The 18668-nt window shown below is 36.6% G+C and overlaps 1 protein-coding gene across 1 annotated transcript; it reads right to left on the bottom strand.

Moving 5' to 3' along the window:
- Positions 1-1256: 1256 nt before the first annotated feature.
- marchf9 (membrane-associated ring finger (C3HC4) 9) lies at positions 1257-16369 on the bottom strand. The gene is made up of 4 exons (XM_067371951.1): positions 16028-16369; positions 3225-3380; positions 2889-3081; positions 1257-1714 (listed from the first exon to the last, which is right to left on the bottom strand). Exons 1-4 carry the CDS (start codon positions 16367-16369, stop codon positions 1380-1382), a joined length of 1026 nt encoding a protein of 341 aa, XP_067228052.1. The 3' UTR covers positions 1257-1379.
- Positions 16370-18668: the final 2299 nt, after the last annotated feature.

The raw sequence follows: 18668 nt of genomic DNA, 5'->3' as shown, positions 1-18668 counted from the left end.
TGGGGAGAAGGGGCTCTCTAGCACCACCTTTTGACAAAGTCTAGTCTTACCTACAGTCATCAAACTTGGTGCAGGTATTGTTCTCATCAAGCCAGACAACTTTCTAATTTACAGTCATTAGCTCCAACCAACAGGAAGTCAGATATTTTGGTTTCAATGTGGATTTTTTGAATAATAAGTACTCCTCATAGGAGTACACGCAATCACCACCAAACTTGATCAACATGAAACAAAGACACTGAAGATGCTAAATTGCGAACGATTATCCCCAACAGCAGCATAGTGTCGGCCTAGACCCGGCCCACATCTGGTCCGAGTGTAATCCACATGTACCAGATGTGGGCCGGATCTGGGCCGACACTATGTTGCTGTCTGGGATAGGATATTTCGAACAGTGTTGCCATGGCAAGGGATTAAATTAAGGACAAAAAAGGGAAACAGGAAATGTCTCATTTAGATTGTATCGGGGTGGAAACGTTTGAAACGTCCTTTCAAATCAAGGTGCATTTAGTAATGTTACTTGTGCATTATGGTAAAAATGATTGTAATTCACTCTGTATGTAATGAGCCATTGCTTAAAGGTTACCTTCCAAACCTGCAATCAAAAAAAGTGTGTATCTGTAAGAGGAACCCACTTAAACAAACAAAAGCCTTCGTGTGATGATGCATTTCACAAACAGCAGATGAATAGTAGTGTTTATTCAAACGAGCACCATTCTGAATAAAACAAATTCATCATGTCCATGTGTCGAGGAGGCATAAAACTCTACCCTCATGCAAAGGTCACTGTAAAATGTACAGGTATCTTTATTGCAGAGAAGATCAAATTCTTTTAAATGTTTACGTCTTTTTATTCTCTGTATAATCTTATGATGTCTTATTGCACCCTCCCCTTTCATATATTTTAGTATGTAACAATTCGGATCTCGTTTCCCTGGTTATTGTGTCGTGATCGTTTGGTTATGGTTGGCTTTCTTGCTGCGTCAGAAGCATCCGTAAACATCATTTACAATAGGTCCATATGAGTCACCATATACATCACACGTCGGTGTCACTTCATGTACCATTCTCCCTTAGAAAATCAAAAAGTTTTAAAAACCGCATCGATAAAAAAACAACACCAGCGAGGAAATTGAACTAAAAATGCAATAGTGTGCTAGAGAGTCATGAGAGTCTCGCCAATAGAAACTCCAGGAATGAATGGCGCCAATGTCTTACGCATTGTTCGTCGCGCTCCCGTGTGCATTCCTGTCCGTTTAAAAAGTCGTTACGCAAGGAAAAATCGCAATCATCCTGGCATCGCGAGACTGTCTTTCGCAGGCAAAGCCGCTTGCAGCCTGAAATTCGGTGGCGTCTTTTTTCCCCTCTCCGGTCCGACCTCATACGGTCGTGACCCGCATGACCACCTCGCGGTTGGTGGCGGTCCCGAGCCGCGGGTCGCTGGGCCGCAGCTGGCTGAGGATGTGGAGGATGGTGTAGCCGCAGTGGTGGTTGAGGATAGTCCTTAACCTGCGCACTCGCTGGCCCCCCCTGCTGCCGCTGGCCAGGCCGTGCGGGTTGCTGCGTGAGCCGCGGCCGCCTGCCTTACTGCTGGAGCTCACCGGGTCACCCAAGTCCTTCGACTTCTCATAGTTCAATACTTTCCACTGCTGGTTTACAGCCTGCCATCGCTTGAAGATTCTATACACGGATGAGCCCTCGTGGATTATAAGGCCTGTGAGGAATTATAGATTAGGCGATGTTAGGCTACTAATTGATGTGGTAACACTTTACAAAAAGGTTCAACTGTTTACATGAGAAAATGCACAAGGTATCATGAACTAACAACAATGTTTCTAACTGCATTTATTCATCTAGGTTAATATTATTTCATAATATTATATATGTCACATAAATTAACATGAGTTTATGTTATTAGTAGTTATTAATAGTATATTAATATTATTGTAGTATATTAAAAATACACATTTCAAAATTATAGTTTATACATTTTTATTTATAAAAACATTACTTATTCATTGCTTAACATTACATAAATTAATATTAAAAAATAAATATTAAATTTATATATGCAATATTTAAATATGCATTGTATTTTACATAATATGTTACATAACTAAAATGTATTACTTTTTGAAATATTGTTTATATAAATTAAAATATATATTATTTTATATATTATATATAAATTTATGTTATATATATATCATTTACATAACATAATTTAATTTAATTATTTTGTAATAACTTAAAGTTCATTCACAATACTTAAACTTATGATTTGTAATGTTAAAATGTATTAGTATATGTAGAAATTAACATTAAACCCAGATTAATGATGCCTAAAAAGTATAGTTTATTGTTAGTTCAAGATACCTAATGCTTTAATATAACAATATTACAAATTATACATACATAAGTGTGTTATTTAGAATAAGTTGTACATTTAAATAAACAATTTTATAATTGTTTTTTACAATAAAATATATTACATAAATTAACATCAGTACCATCAGTTCATGTATTATGAACAAACATGAAGGTTATTAACAATATTTATATTTATTACTATTTATTTATGTTTTTATTAGTGTATTTATTGTTCACAAAATACAACTTTTTTCATTGTAACATTAAAATGTATTAACATACGGAGAAATGAACAACCATCTAAACATGTATTATTCATTGATAGTTTGAGATATCTAATGCATTATCCACTGTTAACAAACCTTATTGTGAAGTGTTCCCATAATTTCCCCATATTAAATTTACATTTATACATATCCAATCATACCTATATGCAAATGTGTGTTATATTAGTCTATAGTAAGTCAAAAAAAGCTATAAAAATGAATGTGTGTTTGCGCTGTTGTTCTACTTCTCACCTATGCACACGATGTCCATGAAGCCGTACATGCCGTAGCAGATCTGGAAGAGCAGGTCCTGGCGCTGCCACTTGGCAGACGGGCTGAGAGAAGACCACACCAGCCACGAAATACTGGCAATGAGGAAGAGCGAGCCCAGGATAATGGCGGCGATCTGCACCTTCTCAATCACCGTCAGAGAAATGGCCTGCCACTGAAACACATAGCATTAAAAAAAAAACACTATAAGACAGCATTTTTTTGCTTTGCTTGTAGAAGCATATAAATAGAGATGCTAGCCAGTGCTTAGCCCTGACCCAGTTACTTCACAGTTTGAGGAGCGAGCTGACGCTTTACCTGCAGCGGGTTCTTGGTGCTGATGGCCAGGACTTGGTACTTGAAGTAGCAGAGCTCACAGCTCCAGGAGCCTCGCTCACTGATCCAGCGGATCAGGCAGGGCTGGTGGGTGCAGCGCACGGAGCCGTCGCAGCGGCATGGGCTCAACAGCTCCCCCTGCGGGCAAGAGAGAACGCAATCTGATGACCAACAGATCCACAATCAAAACCTGATCCTGTTTACTCTCGTAATAAATGTCCCTAGACTTATAGACCTTATGCGCCAGAGAAACAAGCATGCAGGTGCAGCATGCTTTTGCAGCAGCACTGTATATTACCTGGTATTTAAAGTCCCCCTGTGGAGAAAATCAAGTTTTTAATAATGTCTATGTCGTGTTTTTAATATGCTTTAAAGATGCCATCGAACGTTTTTTTACAAGATGTAATATAAGTCTAAGGTGTCCCCTGAATGTGTCTGTGAAGTTTCAGCTCAAAATACCCCATAGATTTTTTTTTTTTGATTTTTTTAACTGCCTATTTTGGGGCATAATTAGAAATGCGCCGATTCAGGCTGCGGCCCCTTTAATTGCTCACGCTCTCCGCCCCCAGAGCTCACGCTTGCCTTTAACAGCATAAACAAAGTTCACACAGCTAATATAACCCTCAAAATGGATCTTTACAAAGTGTTCGTCATGCATACTGCATGCATACATCGGATTATGTGAGTATGGTATTTTGATGTTTACATTTGATTCTGAATGAGTTTGATAGTGCTCCGTGGCTAAAGCTAACATTACACACTGTTGGAGAGATTTATAAAGAATGAAGTTGTGTTTATGAATTATACAGACTGCAAGTGTTTAATAATCAAAATAGCGACGGCTCTTGTCTCCGTGAATACAGTAAGAAACGATGGTAACTTTAACCACATATAACAGTACATAAGCAACATGCTAACGAAAAATTTAAAAAGACAATTTACAAATATCACTAAAAATATCATGTAATCATGGATCATGTCAGTTATTATTGCTCCATCTGCCATTTTTCACTATTGTTCTTGCTTGCTTACCTAGTCTGATGATTCAGCTGTGCACAGATCCAGACGTTAATACTGGCTGCCCTTGTGTAATGCCTGGAACATGAACTGGCATATGCAAATAATGGGGGCGTACATATTAATGATCCCGACTGTTACGTAACAGTCAGTGTTATGTTGAGATTCGCCTGTTTTTCTAAGGTCTTTTAAACAAATGAGATTTATATAAGAAGGAGGAAACAATGGAGTTTGAGACTCACTGTATGTCATTTCCATGTACTGAACTCTTGTTATTCAACTATGCCAAGGTAAATTCAATTTTCAATTCTAGGGCACCTTTAAGACAAACCATGTGCAATTTCACAAGTCAACACCAGTATTGTCTTCTAAAAACTGCAGTGAAAAAAAGAATGTTTGAAATCGCGGGTGTTTCTGATGTCACAAACTACCTTCTAACCAATCACATGAACGTGTGGGCAGGGTTTAGAATATCATTAACAGTGAACTAGCAGGGGAGTCTTGAGAGAAGCCAGGCTATCCTGGTATATTTTTCTTTGTAGATTTATCAATATGGCGGGTATATATGGTATATTACGAAGTTATGATGAACTATATGCCTTTCTCCACTGACATTCTCATTGAAGATCATAAATAAATCATATTAACTACCATTATGTGTCCGATGTTGTAAAGAGCGATACCATTGTGCAGCGTTTACATCAGTAAGTTGACCGAGTGGAACTCTGAGGTGGGGCTAATTTGCATATTCATGGTTCTGCGTATAATAAATGAAGCAAGGGTGTAGTTACATTCAAGCTATTTTAAAGCATGACTTTTCACTTTTTTTTAAACGTTTAAATATGTCTTTTGGCGATCAAAGATGAGTTTTAAGGAATAAAATTTTTGACTACAGGGGGACATAAGCTGGTGAAGTGGATTTACTTATTGTAGAGTTAACTAAAGTTATGAGCATTGTCATGTTTGAAGCAGATGTCATAAAAAATGTCAGCAGACAGCAGTGGTTCATTCATAAATCTGTAAGATCTTACCTTCATACTGTGGACCCGCATGACATGCAAGAAAAAAATGTAATTGCGCACACAATTTACTAATTTGTGTACACGATTTACTAATGCATTCCCCTCGATTTACTAAATCATGTGCATGATTTATAAATCGAGGGAACGAAATAGTAAATCGTGTGCACGTTTTAGTAAATCGAGGGAACGAATGAGTAAATCGTGCACACGTTTTAGTATGTCATGCATATCATGTCCGGGGCTCCGAACAAACCAGAAGACAAAACAACGAGAGCAGTGCTGAAAAGGGGCGTGGCTACATAAGGTCTATTGTGCCAGGAAAATATAATGTTTCATCAAAGATAATAACTTTCTCTGCCTCTGAAATACCTTCTTTTCTGTAGCGTCACCAAGGATGTGAGTAGGAAGAAATAAGATTAGCCAATAATATCATATCCTAACTATTATGATCCAATCAAATCCTGATCAGCACAATTAAGTCAGATCTACATTATTTCCAGCTGCATATTCAGTTTTACTTGGAAATATGGCAGTGAACTGAGCTGGAAATGCTTGTATTTTTCAGAAATCCGTACACTCAAAAGTTTGAGGTAGGTATATTTTTTAATGTTATGCTCACCTAAATTGCATTTATTTGAACACAAATACAGTAGTAGTAGTAGTAAATACAGTAGTAGTACAATTCAAAAGAACTGTTTTCTATTTTAATATATTTTAAAATGTTATTTATTCCTGTGATGTCAAAGCTGAATTTTCAGCATCATTACTGCAGTCTTCAGTGTCACATGATCCTTCAGAAATCATTCTAATATGCTGCTAATGAAACATTTCTTATTATTATCAATGTTGAAAACAATTTAACTGCTCAATCAAGTAACCAAAAGATTTGTGTAATAAATCTAGTACAGATATTTCCTGTTTTCCATTTCAATCATTTAGTTTTATTTTCAATTTCATCCAGTGCTACCTAACAAAGCAGAAAGAAGTTAGTAGAGTCTCAGATAATCACGTAAACATCAAGTGAACATCCAGTGGGAACACATCTGCTGAAAGCCTCGATGGGCATTACAATCCTGTGACATCTGTTGGCTTTTAAAGCTGCATTACAGCCGCAGAACGCTCCTCATGACTGGACGCTGACCCCCAGGACAATGTTGTGGTGAAGCTGATTTACGTAAATGAGATATTACTCATGAACCTGTCCGCCGTTACAAATGATAAATCGATCACGGACACAGCGTGCATGCGGCTGCTGACGTGAGCTTTGGACTCCAGACTTATGAGCGTGTGTAGAAGGGCTCGAGGATCTGAAGAGTGTGCAGTTAAAAGACGGGTGAGTTATTCTCGCCTCTACTGCTCCAGACACTCGATCAATACACACCTCTGAAAGTCCTGCAGTGGGAGACGCGCTTTGCAGGTACAGCACTCATCTCTGGGTGAATTGTCGGGAAAACGCTTTTGAGAAATTTCATTGGGAAAGCAGTGGCTCTTGCAAACTGTCACTATGGTGCATTCTGTGGTTGCTATGTGGTTGCTAGGCTGTTGTCAATAAAAGAGAAGCTTTAAGAAGCTTTCCCTGCAATTCTCTGCCATTATGTATTATTATTATTATTATTAATAAAAACAAATATGAAACAAAATAATAAATATTATTATTGTAATATTCCACTTTGAAAAAAATTATCAAGTATTTAAGAAAAATAATAACAATCATTATTATTATTATTATATTATTGTTATTGCTATCATTATTTTTATTAGTATTATTATATTGTCATTTTTATATATAAATATTAAACAACATAATAAATATTACTATAATATTTCACAGTAAAATACAAATTGAGTATTTAAAATAATAAAAATATTGAGTATAATAATAATTATTATATATATATAGTCATATTGATATAAAACTAGTAAACAAAATAAATATTACTATAGTAATATTTCACTGTAAAATAAAAATATTGAGTATTTAAGAAATACAATCATGATAATAACAATAATAATTATTATAATTATATTATTATTATTACTATTAAGTTGTCATATTGATATTAAAATATTAAACAAAATAATAAATATTACTATATTTCACTGTAAAATAAAATTGAGTATTTAAAATAATAATAAAAATATTGAGAATTTAAGAATAATAATTATTATTATATTATATATCAGGCTATATAATATAACATGTTGTCATATTGATATAAAACTAGTAAACAAAATAAATATTATGGTAATATTTCACTGTAAAATAAAATATTGAGTATTTAATAAATATAATCATGACAATAATAATAATTATTATTATTACTATTATTAAGTTGTATTGCTATAAAAAAATTAAACAAAATAATCAATATTACAATTTTAATATTTCACTGTAAAATAAAATGGAGTATTTAAAAAAATATTGTGCATTTAAGAAAATAATGATTAAATAATAATAATAAATTATTATATTATTATATTGTCATATTGATATATATTCACACATTTTTGGCCAAATTGTGTAGCCCTACAAACAATCACAGCAAACCTGGCGCTTCCTTTTTAAATCACATTTTTCCCCCAAAGTTTGCAGCCCTAACTAACTTTTCTAGTTAAATAATATGTAAGGGTAGGGATTTGTTCAGAAGCAAGTACCACTAATAATACAGCATCCACCAAAACAACTGACAATGACTGTGCCAGGTATATTTAACAAGAAACCATGAATCAGCTAACATTACAGATGTAACGGCAGCATTTAGAGAGAACTTTCAATAGATACAATGTGAATAACAAGTCGAGGATAAAGAACAGGATGTGCAACTGTGGGGCAGAGATACAGGACTCTAAGATTGATATAATCTTTAGAGAAAGACTGCAAACAAAAGAAACACTGAATGGCTTCTGAAGTACTCAGGTACTGCGGCATAAAAGAAGAAAAAAGGGGAAAGCAATCTGCGGTCATTAATTGCATCGATTCGTTAACTGTGGTACTGGCGTGTCTAAATGCAATTTTGAGGTGTGACTAGAATGAGAACCACTTTAAGCTTAATAATCACTATTGATTCTGAGAAGAAACAGATTTATAATGCGTTCCTCTCAATTTGTCTGATAAACACAGAAAGAGGCTAGTAAAGAGACCACATCTTTTACTCTGCACTATTGAGTAGTGAGTCCAGTATGTGAAATACAAACTGTAGGATCTACTGTGATATCCACATTAAAAATCTGGAAATTTTTCTGTAATTAATTAAAAGTTAATTATTATTATTATTATTAATATTATTATAATTATTATTATGAATGTAATAAACTAAACAGAAATGTGTGTGTACATAACCACCCTATGGTGATCCTCTTTTTTTTAATCCCCATAAATCATAAGCAGTGTCTCAGAACAAGACATTTGCAGATTATGTACAAAGTGACGTCACTTTTGCACAGGCCCCGCCCACGACTGTTGACAGACTTTGCCGTATTAGCATAGACCCCACCCTGAGCGAGTTGTACACAGTCCGCCATTTGTAGCGACAAGAATGTCTCTTAAGCGATTGAGGTGTTTTGTTGTTGGATGTAAGAGTGAATGTAACTCCATGTACTCCTGACATCAGAGCCGCTGAAGACTCAGTGGATTAGTTTTATTTTCAAAGGGAATGCACCCCCACAACAGACTGCTTTGTGAATCAATGTCAATACAAAGGGACAATACAAATCACAGGTTTTGCTAAAAAGTTGTCAGTCAAGGATGGAACTGTTCGTGATCCAGCTTACAGTCTGCAGAGTGATACTGGATACAGCAGTAATAAAGGTGAGAGCACTTTATTACAGTTCATCGGAGTTGAATTACAGATATAAAGTTTACCAATTTATAAAGCACCCCCGAAAAGGGTCTGTATATGTTAATTGTAACGAGTGTTTCTGTGTACTTCGCTATGTATGTTGATGATAATGCAAGGGGGAGAGAGAGAGTTTATGGATAATGTTTTAATGCGCACTTCTTGTACTGTGTCTTATTAAAGGTACTCTATGTAAGTTTTTGACTGTACTAAAGCATAAAAATACCATAATATGTTTGCAGATATTTATTAAACATGCTGAGTTAACATACTCGTTTCTCTGAAAACCATTGCAACAGCCAGTTATTTTACTTTTGAAATTTGCATTCCGTGTCAGAATTTCTGTTTTTGTTTCGGTCTGTGCAAGACCGCACGTTGCCAATTCACCCAATAGTATTTCACCACCCCGGGTTGCCAGTTGGTGGAAAACACATGCAGCTAATTGCAGCCATCTGAAGCCAGCAAACAAACTGGGTCAGAGATCGCAGATTCTACCCGACCTAAAAAGCCTCAGCATCCATCTAAAAATCTCTATGAACGGGAGCATATTAAAACGCGATATCAACTCATCATAAATCAATAAATCAACTAATTATCTTACAGTGTGTAAGTCTCCTCACCTCTCAATGTTAATTGAGCTTGCTCCTGTTGCGTGTCTTGAAACTGGCAACCCGCGTGAGCATCGAGTGAGGAGGAGGGGGCGGAGAAAACAATATTTTGAATTTGGACTGCAGTACCCATTTCAACCACTAGCTGTCATTCTTACATAAAGCACCTTTAAGCTCTTACAGTGATTTTCTGGAGGGAAAACAGACGCTTCATCTTTTGTGTGAAGTACAATAAACGTCATAAAACAAAAAAATCAAGATGACTACATAAGTTATAACCGTAATTAAACTAAACTATACCTGTTCTGTCTCCACGCAGCATATATACTCTGGCTCTGTAGGCGTTATTGTCCGAATCCGGTTCAGACACTGTTACTGACAGTTTCTGACATTATTAGTGCGTCCTGACTCCTGACACCAGAGAATGAGCTCTTGAAGCTCCGCCCTCTTAGGCTGAGCGCAGCAGTTCATTTGCATTTAAAGGGACACACACTAAAACAACGTATTTTTGCTCAACCCCCAAAAGTGGCAAATTTAACATACTATAAAAAATTATCTGTGTGGTATTGTGAGCTAAAATTAAATATATATACTCTGGGGACATCAGAGACTTGAAAACAAAATGAAAACAATCCTCGTCTACATTTCCACAGCATTTCAAAAACAATCTCTCTCTATACTACAAGGCCAAAAAGGCATATCACATGACCGTTCATGCACACTGGACATGCGTGTACAAGTGTAAACAGTTGCTTCTTGCACATGTAGGCAGTTGCAGTATTAAAAAATGCAGTTTAACTGCACAATGGCTGCTAAAAATGACAACAAAGCCAACAACATTTACATTTATGCATTTGGCAGACGCTTCTATCCAAAGCGACTTACGTTGCATTATACTATACATTTGTATCCGATAATGTGCAATCCCTGGGATTGAATCCATGACCTTGGCATTGCTAGTGCCATGCTCTAATCACTGAGCTACAGGAAAGCAAAGATTGCAGTTCAATTTCCATGTTATTGTTTACACAGTTGTCAAGGATACGCAGAGGGAACGTGGGCAGCGACGCCATCGTTTTCAAAAGTCTCAGTTTTGGTCTGTTTACACTGAAACACAACCCCGACATTTTCTCCATTTTCGAGGTTTGAAAACGCAGGTGTTGTGTAAACGACAGGCGTAACTTTTAAAAAAAAAAATTCATTTTTAAAAATTTAAATTTTTACAAATTAAAGCAAAACTTTTAAAATGAAAATTCATTAGTGTAAACAGGGCCTTATTTTACTCTTCTAAAAAGGGGCATAATAGGTGCCCTTTAAAATTAAATTAAACTTAAATTAATAAATGAAAAAATAAGTTTTGCTTAAAATAAATATAATTAATTATATTATAGAAATAAGTATTAAGTTAAATACTAAGAAAGGTTAGTCACATGAAATTAATAAGAAATATTTAAGACTCTACACTATTTCCAGGTCACTAGTTACTACTTAAATAATTAATTTTCTTGCTTCCATTAAGGCGTAATCATGCTGGAGAGGATGATCGTGATGATGAACTTTTTGCTAAAAATTAAATGGTAATTAATACAATTTTTCTATTCAACCTTTCACTTATATTCTTATACAGAATAATAACAGTTTTGCATCAAATTAAAGAATGCAAAAACAGAAGCATTTCCACCTCTGAACCCAACAGCACCTCCCCAGCACATTTCCCATCAAGTTCTCCAGTACAGTTGACATCACGAGTCTGTCCAGTCTGATCAATGTGAGCGTTACGATAAGTGGACCTAGATGAGTCATACTGTGCTTTAAAGTACAGCCTGTCCTCCTCTTGTTGTTTCAGTGTATCTAGCTGTTATTGGAGATCCAAGGCCAGATTTCCAAGCATATAAGCTGCAGAAGCTCTCAGAACAACCAGCCTAACATCTCTACATCTGTAATTAGCGCTCAAATCATTCTCTCCACATAGTAATCATTGACAAAAAGCTTTGTTTTGTGTGTGAAAAGAAACGGCGCCATCATGGCAGATCACGCTTTGGCGCTAAAGCGAAATATAAAAAAAAAAAAAAACTCTCAGCTTAATCTGATTAGAGCTCGTATCAAGCACAAACACATCAAAACAAATCAGTTTTACATGTTCCAGAAGCTCTGACAGATCAGAAGGCTGACTAATGAGGACTGATATCACACATCCCCCTTCAGCACGGCACTCATATTTAAAGCAAGGAGGTCTATGATTCCTGGAGCTATATGTTTGCATTGTCATTCATCTATACAGCAGTCTTTCAGCTTATGCCATTTGAAACGCGACATCATTATGGAGTCGGGTAAATGCCGTAAATGGTGTCTAATCACTAAATAGAAATGTGACGTCAAAGGTAGGAAACGGGGGGGGAAATATTTTAATCTATTAATAGTTCATTTAATGGTTATAAGAACCTTCAAAACAGAATCAGGCACTGGTCATATATCTACAATAATATAATGAAACATTTTTAATTGAGTATTTAAGAAAAAAAACATTATTATTATTGTCATACTGACATTAATCACAAATTTTTGGCCAAACTGTGCAGCTCCACAAACAAGCACAGCAAACCTGGAGCTTTTTCACAAACGCAGTTTTTATCTGAAAAACTGCAATTACATTTTTCCACAAATCTTGTAGCCCTAAATAACATGTGCAATTTTCTACAAAATTATCTTCAGCTGTGACATCAAAGACAGCAAACAGGGGAAAAAAATACTCTAAAATATTATAATCTAAATATGAAATATTGTTTAGAAAATATTCAAAAATATTACATTTTAAATATAAAATATTGTTTATAAATTATATAATAGTTCATTTAATGTTTTTAAGAACCTCCAAAACAGAATCAAGCATTGGCAAAATATCTACAATGATATAATAGTATTTTAGCACAATGAAATATATATTTTTTTTAAATAAATAAAAAATACACAGCTAATTTTGAATGGACACCAATACAGAAATATGCTTTTAATTGTTTTAATTTTAATTAATTTTTTTTTTTTTTCATTTTTTGCAATGAAAGTTAATGGGGTCCAATGTTATATTAGAGTACAGTGTTCCTCAAAATATTTTCTTTTATTTTTTGCATAAAGTCATGTAGGTTTGGAACGACATGAGTGTAAGTAAATGACAGAATTGCCATTTTTGGTTGAACTATCCCTTTAATCCTGCCAAATGGTGCAGATATGACATCCATCAGCAGAGGCTAAAGGGGTATTATATTATATGTTAATAAAGCTATATAGTCATCTAAACAATAACAAAGATGTCTTAAACAGACCTTAAAATCCTTAAAATGTCTTTATTCAAGTGCCTGTTTTACTTCCGCCCGTCCGGCACTTTCAACAGCTCATTAAACAATCTACCTGAGAGGCAGGCTTACACTGAAATGCATCTCACATTGAAAAAAGACACCGAGGCTGACATAATCAGATGGACTGCCAGATGGATTGTGTTGGTACATCACTAACATCTTTCCATATTAGCTGATGTCTACGGCTAACTTGCAGCAGACGAGCTTTACAGGTTTTGCACATCTGTTGTTTCGCAGCTTGGCTGCTGACCAAACATCCATCCCGTGTTCCGCCTATACCATACAAATACAAACACACGCTGATTTGTCCATGAGAATCTGATTATACTAATACAGGCGTTTGGTTTATTGCATGACTAATAAGGCAGGTCATCCATCAAGCGATAGAAAGCATTGCTCATATATAGATGTACATCTATTTTGCTCCTTAACATCTTGACAATTAAAAAAATTCATGCAAGATACAATTATTACCGTTTCAGTCTTTCAGACTCATAGTCTGTATGAACACAACGGTCTTTTTTGCACTGCAAATGAATCAGCTTCAGGCTGCCCTGGGCTTTAACATGCACACTAGGATCTATACATTTCCATACAGAGCGTCATTGAGACGTCTATTGCTCATAAAAAAGCAATCGAGAGGTTAATTGTGTGGACATATTGAACCTGTAAATCGACACGCTCCAATGGGATCCTGTATCCCATCAAAAGAGAAATGCATTATTAGGTTACATGTTGCCGATGGTCTTTGTTTCAGGTGGTGTGAGCTAAACATGTTACCAATACAATTTCTCGCAACTTTAAGACACTTTACATGTTTTATATTTAATGTAAGCAAGCAATATTATTTAATAATTGACGACAGGCCATTTACACCTCGGGTGTGCATTATTTTCTAATAATTTACGGTTACCACACCTCAAGACATTGTTCAGATGTTGTTTTTTAAGACATCTATCAGGTTTTTGTCCTTAAAACGATTTTGTGTGTAGGACTAATTTCTTACGCATCTCATCCCACGTTTTCATTGCTAATTCCAAAACATCATTTTAGAGCTAGTAACAGAGGCTCCAGCCATTGATAGCAGACTAATGCAGTTATTAATGCAGTTATGAGCGAGAGAAAGATTGAGCGTGTGTGAATTACCTGAGTCTGTGCGTCTCTCAACAGTGTTCGGCAGCGGCGTCTCTACTAATAGCGAAATTGTAAGTTTATCTGCTTCAAGAACAGCGCCGTTACTGCCTCACCAGTGAGAAATGTCATGTAGCTTTTAAGTTGCTAAACTATTTTACTGATAAAATCATCAGAGCAGCATTGACAACACATTTCTGTGTGAGTGTGTGTCCGTACTGTATGTGTGTGCGTTTGGGTGAGAGAGAGAGCATGTGCTTTCCATGGAAATAATTTGTCATTTTTATCCTATTGTTTAAAGGGATAGTTCACCCAAAAATGAAAATTTGATGTTTATCTGCTTACCCCCAGTGCATCCAAGATGTAAGTGACTTTTTTTCTTCAGTCGAACGCAAATTATGATTTTTAACTGCAACCGTTGCCGTCTGTCAGTCAAATAATAGCAGTAGATGGGAACTTCAACTATAACAGTAAATAAAACTTGCTTAGACAAATCAAAATTAAAACCTGCGGCTCGTGACGACACATTAATGTCCTAAGACACGAAACGATTGGTTTGTGCGAGAAACCGAACAGTATTTATTTAATTTTTTACCTCTTATACACCACTATGTCCAACTTCGTTCAACTTCCGGCTAGTGAGGTCTGATCGCGCTCTGACAACGGAAGTATATGGGTTCATTGAAGTATATGGGCGGGACATCACTTCCGTCAACAGAACGCGTTTTTTGACCTCACTAACAGGAAGCTGAACGAAGTTGGACATAGTGGTGTATTAGAGGTAAAAAATTAAATAAAGTTCTGTTGACGGAAGTGATGTCTCACCCATATACTTCAATGAGCCCATATACTTCCGTTGTCAGAGCGCGATCAGACCTCACTAGCCGGAAGTTGAACGAAGTTGGACATAGTGGTGTATAAGAGGTAAAAAATGATATAAATGCTGTTCGGTTTCTCACACAAACCGATCGTTTCGTGTCTTAGGACATTAATGTGTCGTCACGAGCCGCAGGGTTTAATTTGGATTTGTCTAAGGAAGTTTTTTCGACTCTTATTGTTCAAGTTCCCAATCACTGCTATTATTTGACTGACAGACGGCAGCAGTTGCAGTTAAAAATCATAATTTGCGTTCGACTGAAGAAAAAAAGTCACCTACATCTTGGATGCACTGGGGGAAAGCAGATAAACATCAAATTTTCATTTTTGGGTGAACTATCCCTTTAACTACATTTATTTGCTTGGTCGGTGTCATTGTGGATTTCGGTTCTTTTGCTGTTGTAGGACCTTTGAAATAACTTAAATCACTTGGCGAAGTGATACGGACACGTAATGCGGTCAAGTCCAGCCTGGAACTACTTGCTTACACACCTTAGAACGTTCATCAACCAATCAGATTCAAGCATTCAACAGCCCTGTGGTATAAACACAATATAGTATGCATATTTTGTGGAACTAAATGCATATTTGTGCACAGTTATGCAGTGATCATTTTTAAGTTTATTTACATTAATAAACATATACTTGAAACCTAATTATTTTCTGCTTATAACAGTTTTTTAATAAATCATATTAAAGTGTAAGTGTATGTACTTAGTTCAACATATTGACGAAAAATGAGTAATGCTGATGAACAACATGTAGGTAGTGGAGCTGTAGTAATTCACCACAGTAACAATAACAAGCAGCATGTGCAACATGGCCACTGCATTATACTGTACCACCGACATTTACACTTAAAATGGCAATAGACTAAATCAAATACGCACAGGCCTTGTTATTGTGTTCACACATGTGGGATAAAACAGCGTATTAGGGTACCTGCTCGGGCCCTTGGAAGCAGATTCGACACTGGGGTGTTCTCATGCCGCTGGCCGTGCTGCTGGAGAGGCTGACCGCGTCCAGGCCCGCCTGCAGTTTCGGGTCTTTCTCCTCAAACGCCAGGCTCCTGGGCCTGGGGTCGCTCCCGTAGTATTCTTCCTCATCATCGCGGCTGGAGCAGTCAACGAAGGGCGGCCATCCGCAGCCGCCCATCCCGAGCCCCCTCATTCTGTCGGACCGTCTGTTCGGCTCTGCGTCACTGTCGGACCGTCTAGAACCGGATCGCATGAAAACCAGCACCTTCAGTTCGTTAAAAAACATGCGGATCCGGTTCTTGAACATGTTTGACTACATGTGTGTGTTGTATGGCTGAAACGAAATTTGTTAATTGTTTACGAAAATTAATATATATATGTTTATTGTTATATATAATGATTATATTATTGTTGTTATTTTTTATATATTGTTATTATGCATTATTATTGTTGTTTTTATTAGTAGTATTGTTATAATTATTGTTGTTATTGATTCGTTTAGGCCTATTATTAATATTTTATTCGGCAGAAATGCAGTTGCTACCCTAAAGCCTCAGAGGAAAGTGTCCAAACCAAAGGTAATTGGTCAGAAAAATCTCTGGGCTTGTTATTTTCCGTCTGATGGCATGTATGTGCCTGTTAAGGCCGATGTTGTTTCTCCAGATGCTGTTACAATCATCATAGGTCGCGAGGATGACAATAATAACCCTAAGGTATTGCAATAAATAGCCAGCAATGCATTGTTCCAGCTCTAAAGAGATGCAATTTTCATAAACTCCCAGCCATCCAAAACCTGGACGCACGGATGAGAGACGAGGAAGATGCAAAATGGCATTTCAGAGCATCGCTGCCACATACAGTCATAGTCGCGGATCCTTCAGCATAAAAACATAATCCAAAAGAGCTGGAAGTTAGATTCAGGTGCAATCCTATAGTTTTGTTTATTGTTCATCAGAGGCATCATGACGAAGCTTTCACATCATTTCCTTGTGCATCTCCCCATCGACATATTCCAACGCCACCTCCCATCCCAAACACAAACACGGAGCTCAGAAGAATCCATTAGGTTGGTGTCTTAAAAACAACAATAATAATGGCAGTTTTGGCTGAGGAGCAGGGGGGAAATGCCAGCATCTTGTCTCCATTTGAAGTTCACCACCATCCCCCTCCCGGGCCGATATGGTTCCTCGCCACGTTCACGTTCAAAGGAAGATGGAGCTTCCAGAAAGGAAAAAATAAAAGGCACCGTGCGCAGATTCGCCTATTTTCCTTCTTCGCAGGGTGTGATAGGCAGTCGGAGCGGCTGATGCTGTGGATCGTAGTTTGATGGGGATGCTGATGCTGCTCCCCTCTGATTCATCCTCGAAATGGACGTTCTGCCGTGCGCATCAACACACGGCCCTTGTTTCCAAGGCGCGCTCTCGCCCAATCAAAATGATTCATTTACAAACGTCTCGCTGCCGTGCGCGCTCCTGCTCGATTCTCCCGTGGGAGATTCCAAGTATGCTGATTTTTGACGGGCGCCGCTGTCCAAGGTGCTGATCTCTCGCCGTGACGTTTCCCCTACGTGTCAATGAGACGCGGGAAATATAAATGAGCTATATGGGTCATTCAGCACCCACTGAACTCTGCAACACAAAGATTAATAATGATTAAATGTGACCCTGGACCACAAAACCCGTCATAAGGGATTTACACAGCACGTGAAAGCTGAATAAATAAGCTTTCCATTGATGTATGGTTTGTTAGGATAGGGACAATATTTGAAAATCTGGAATCTGAGGGTGCAAAAAAATCGAAATATTGAGAAAATAAATTGCCTTTAAAGTTCTTAGCAATGCATATCCACTCACAAAAAATATTTTTTGATACATTTACAGTTGGAAATGTACAAAAATATCTTAATGGAACATGATCTTTACTTAATATCCTAATGATTTTTGGCATAAAAGAAAAATCAATAATTTTGACCCATACAATGTAATGTTAGCTATTGCTACAAATATACCCATATGTGCTCTAATCAAGCCCAGGCGACGTAATGTGGCTATTTGGATAAAAGAAAACTAACAAATATGATGTCCATTCTAAAAATTATTAGATTTAACACAATTCATTTTTAAAAATATGAAAATGTTCTGCGGAACAGGATTGACCCGTGATATAACGACAGGCTTTAGCTGATGGGTCAGCACTCTAATGCAGTTTATTGACTGAGATTCTTGTCAATTTTTGCCTTACCAGGGCAGCTCTAAAAATTGATCTTTCACACTCAGCCATTGCATTTATTGCATATTGAGTTAAGTAGCTATAGGACCTGGAAGAATGAAGCGACAGTTGTTTCTTTCACTACTGCCTACTTGATATACTACTGATGATACAGATTCACAACTACTGTGATTCCAAAAGGTACATTTACAACTGTCAAAATGCTTTGAATATTCGCTAAATATCAAAACAAGTTGCATTTATTTTAAAGACATTATTTTAAAGCACATGAAACACTTCAAACAAAACCTTTGAAATGTGTTGTTATATCTTCTCTTAAGATTAAAATAACATGTTCAACCATGGAAGATGCTCGTAATGTGATAAACTTACAAAGA

Source organism: Chanodichthys erythropterus, chromosome 20, assembly GCF_024489055.1.
Source record: "Chanodichthys erythropterus isolate Z2021 chromosome 20, ASM2448905v1, whole genome shotgun sequence".
NCBI classification, from domain to species: Eukaryota; Metazoa; Chordata; class Actinopteri; order Cypriniformes; family Xenocyprididae; genus Chanodichthys; species Chanodichthys erythropterus.
This window is presented reverse-complemented; position numbering and strand designations above follow the sequence as displayed.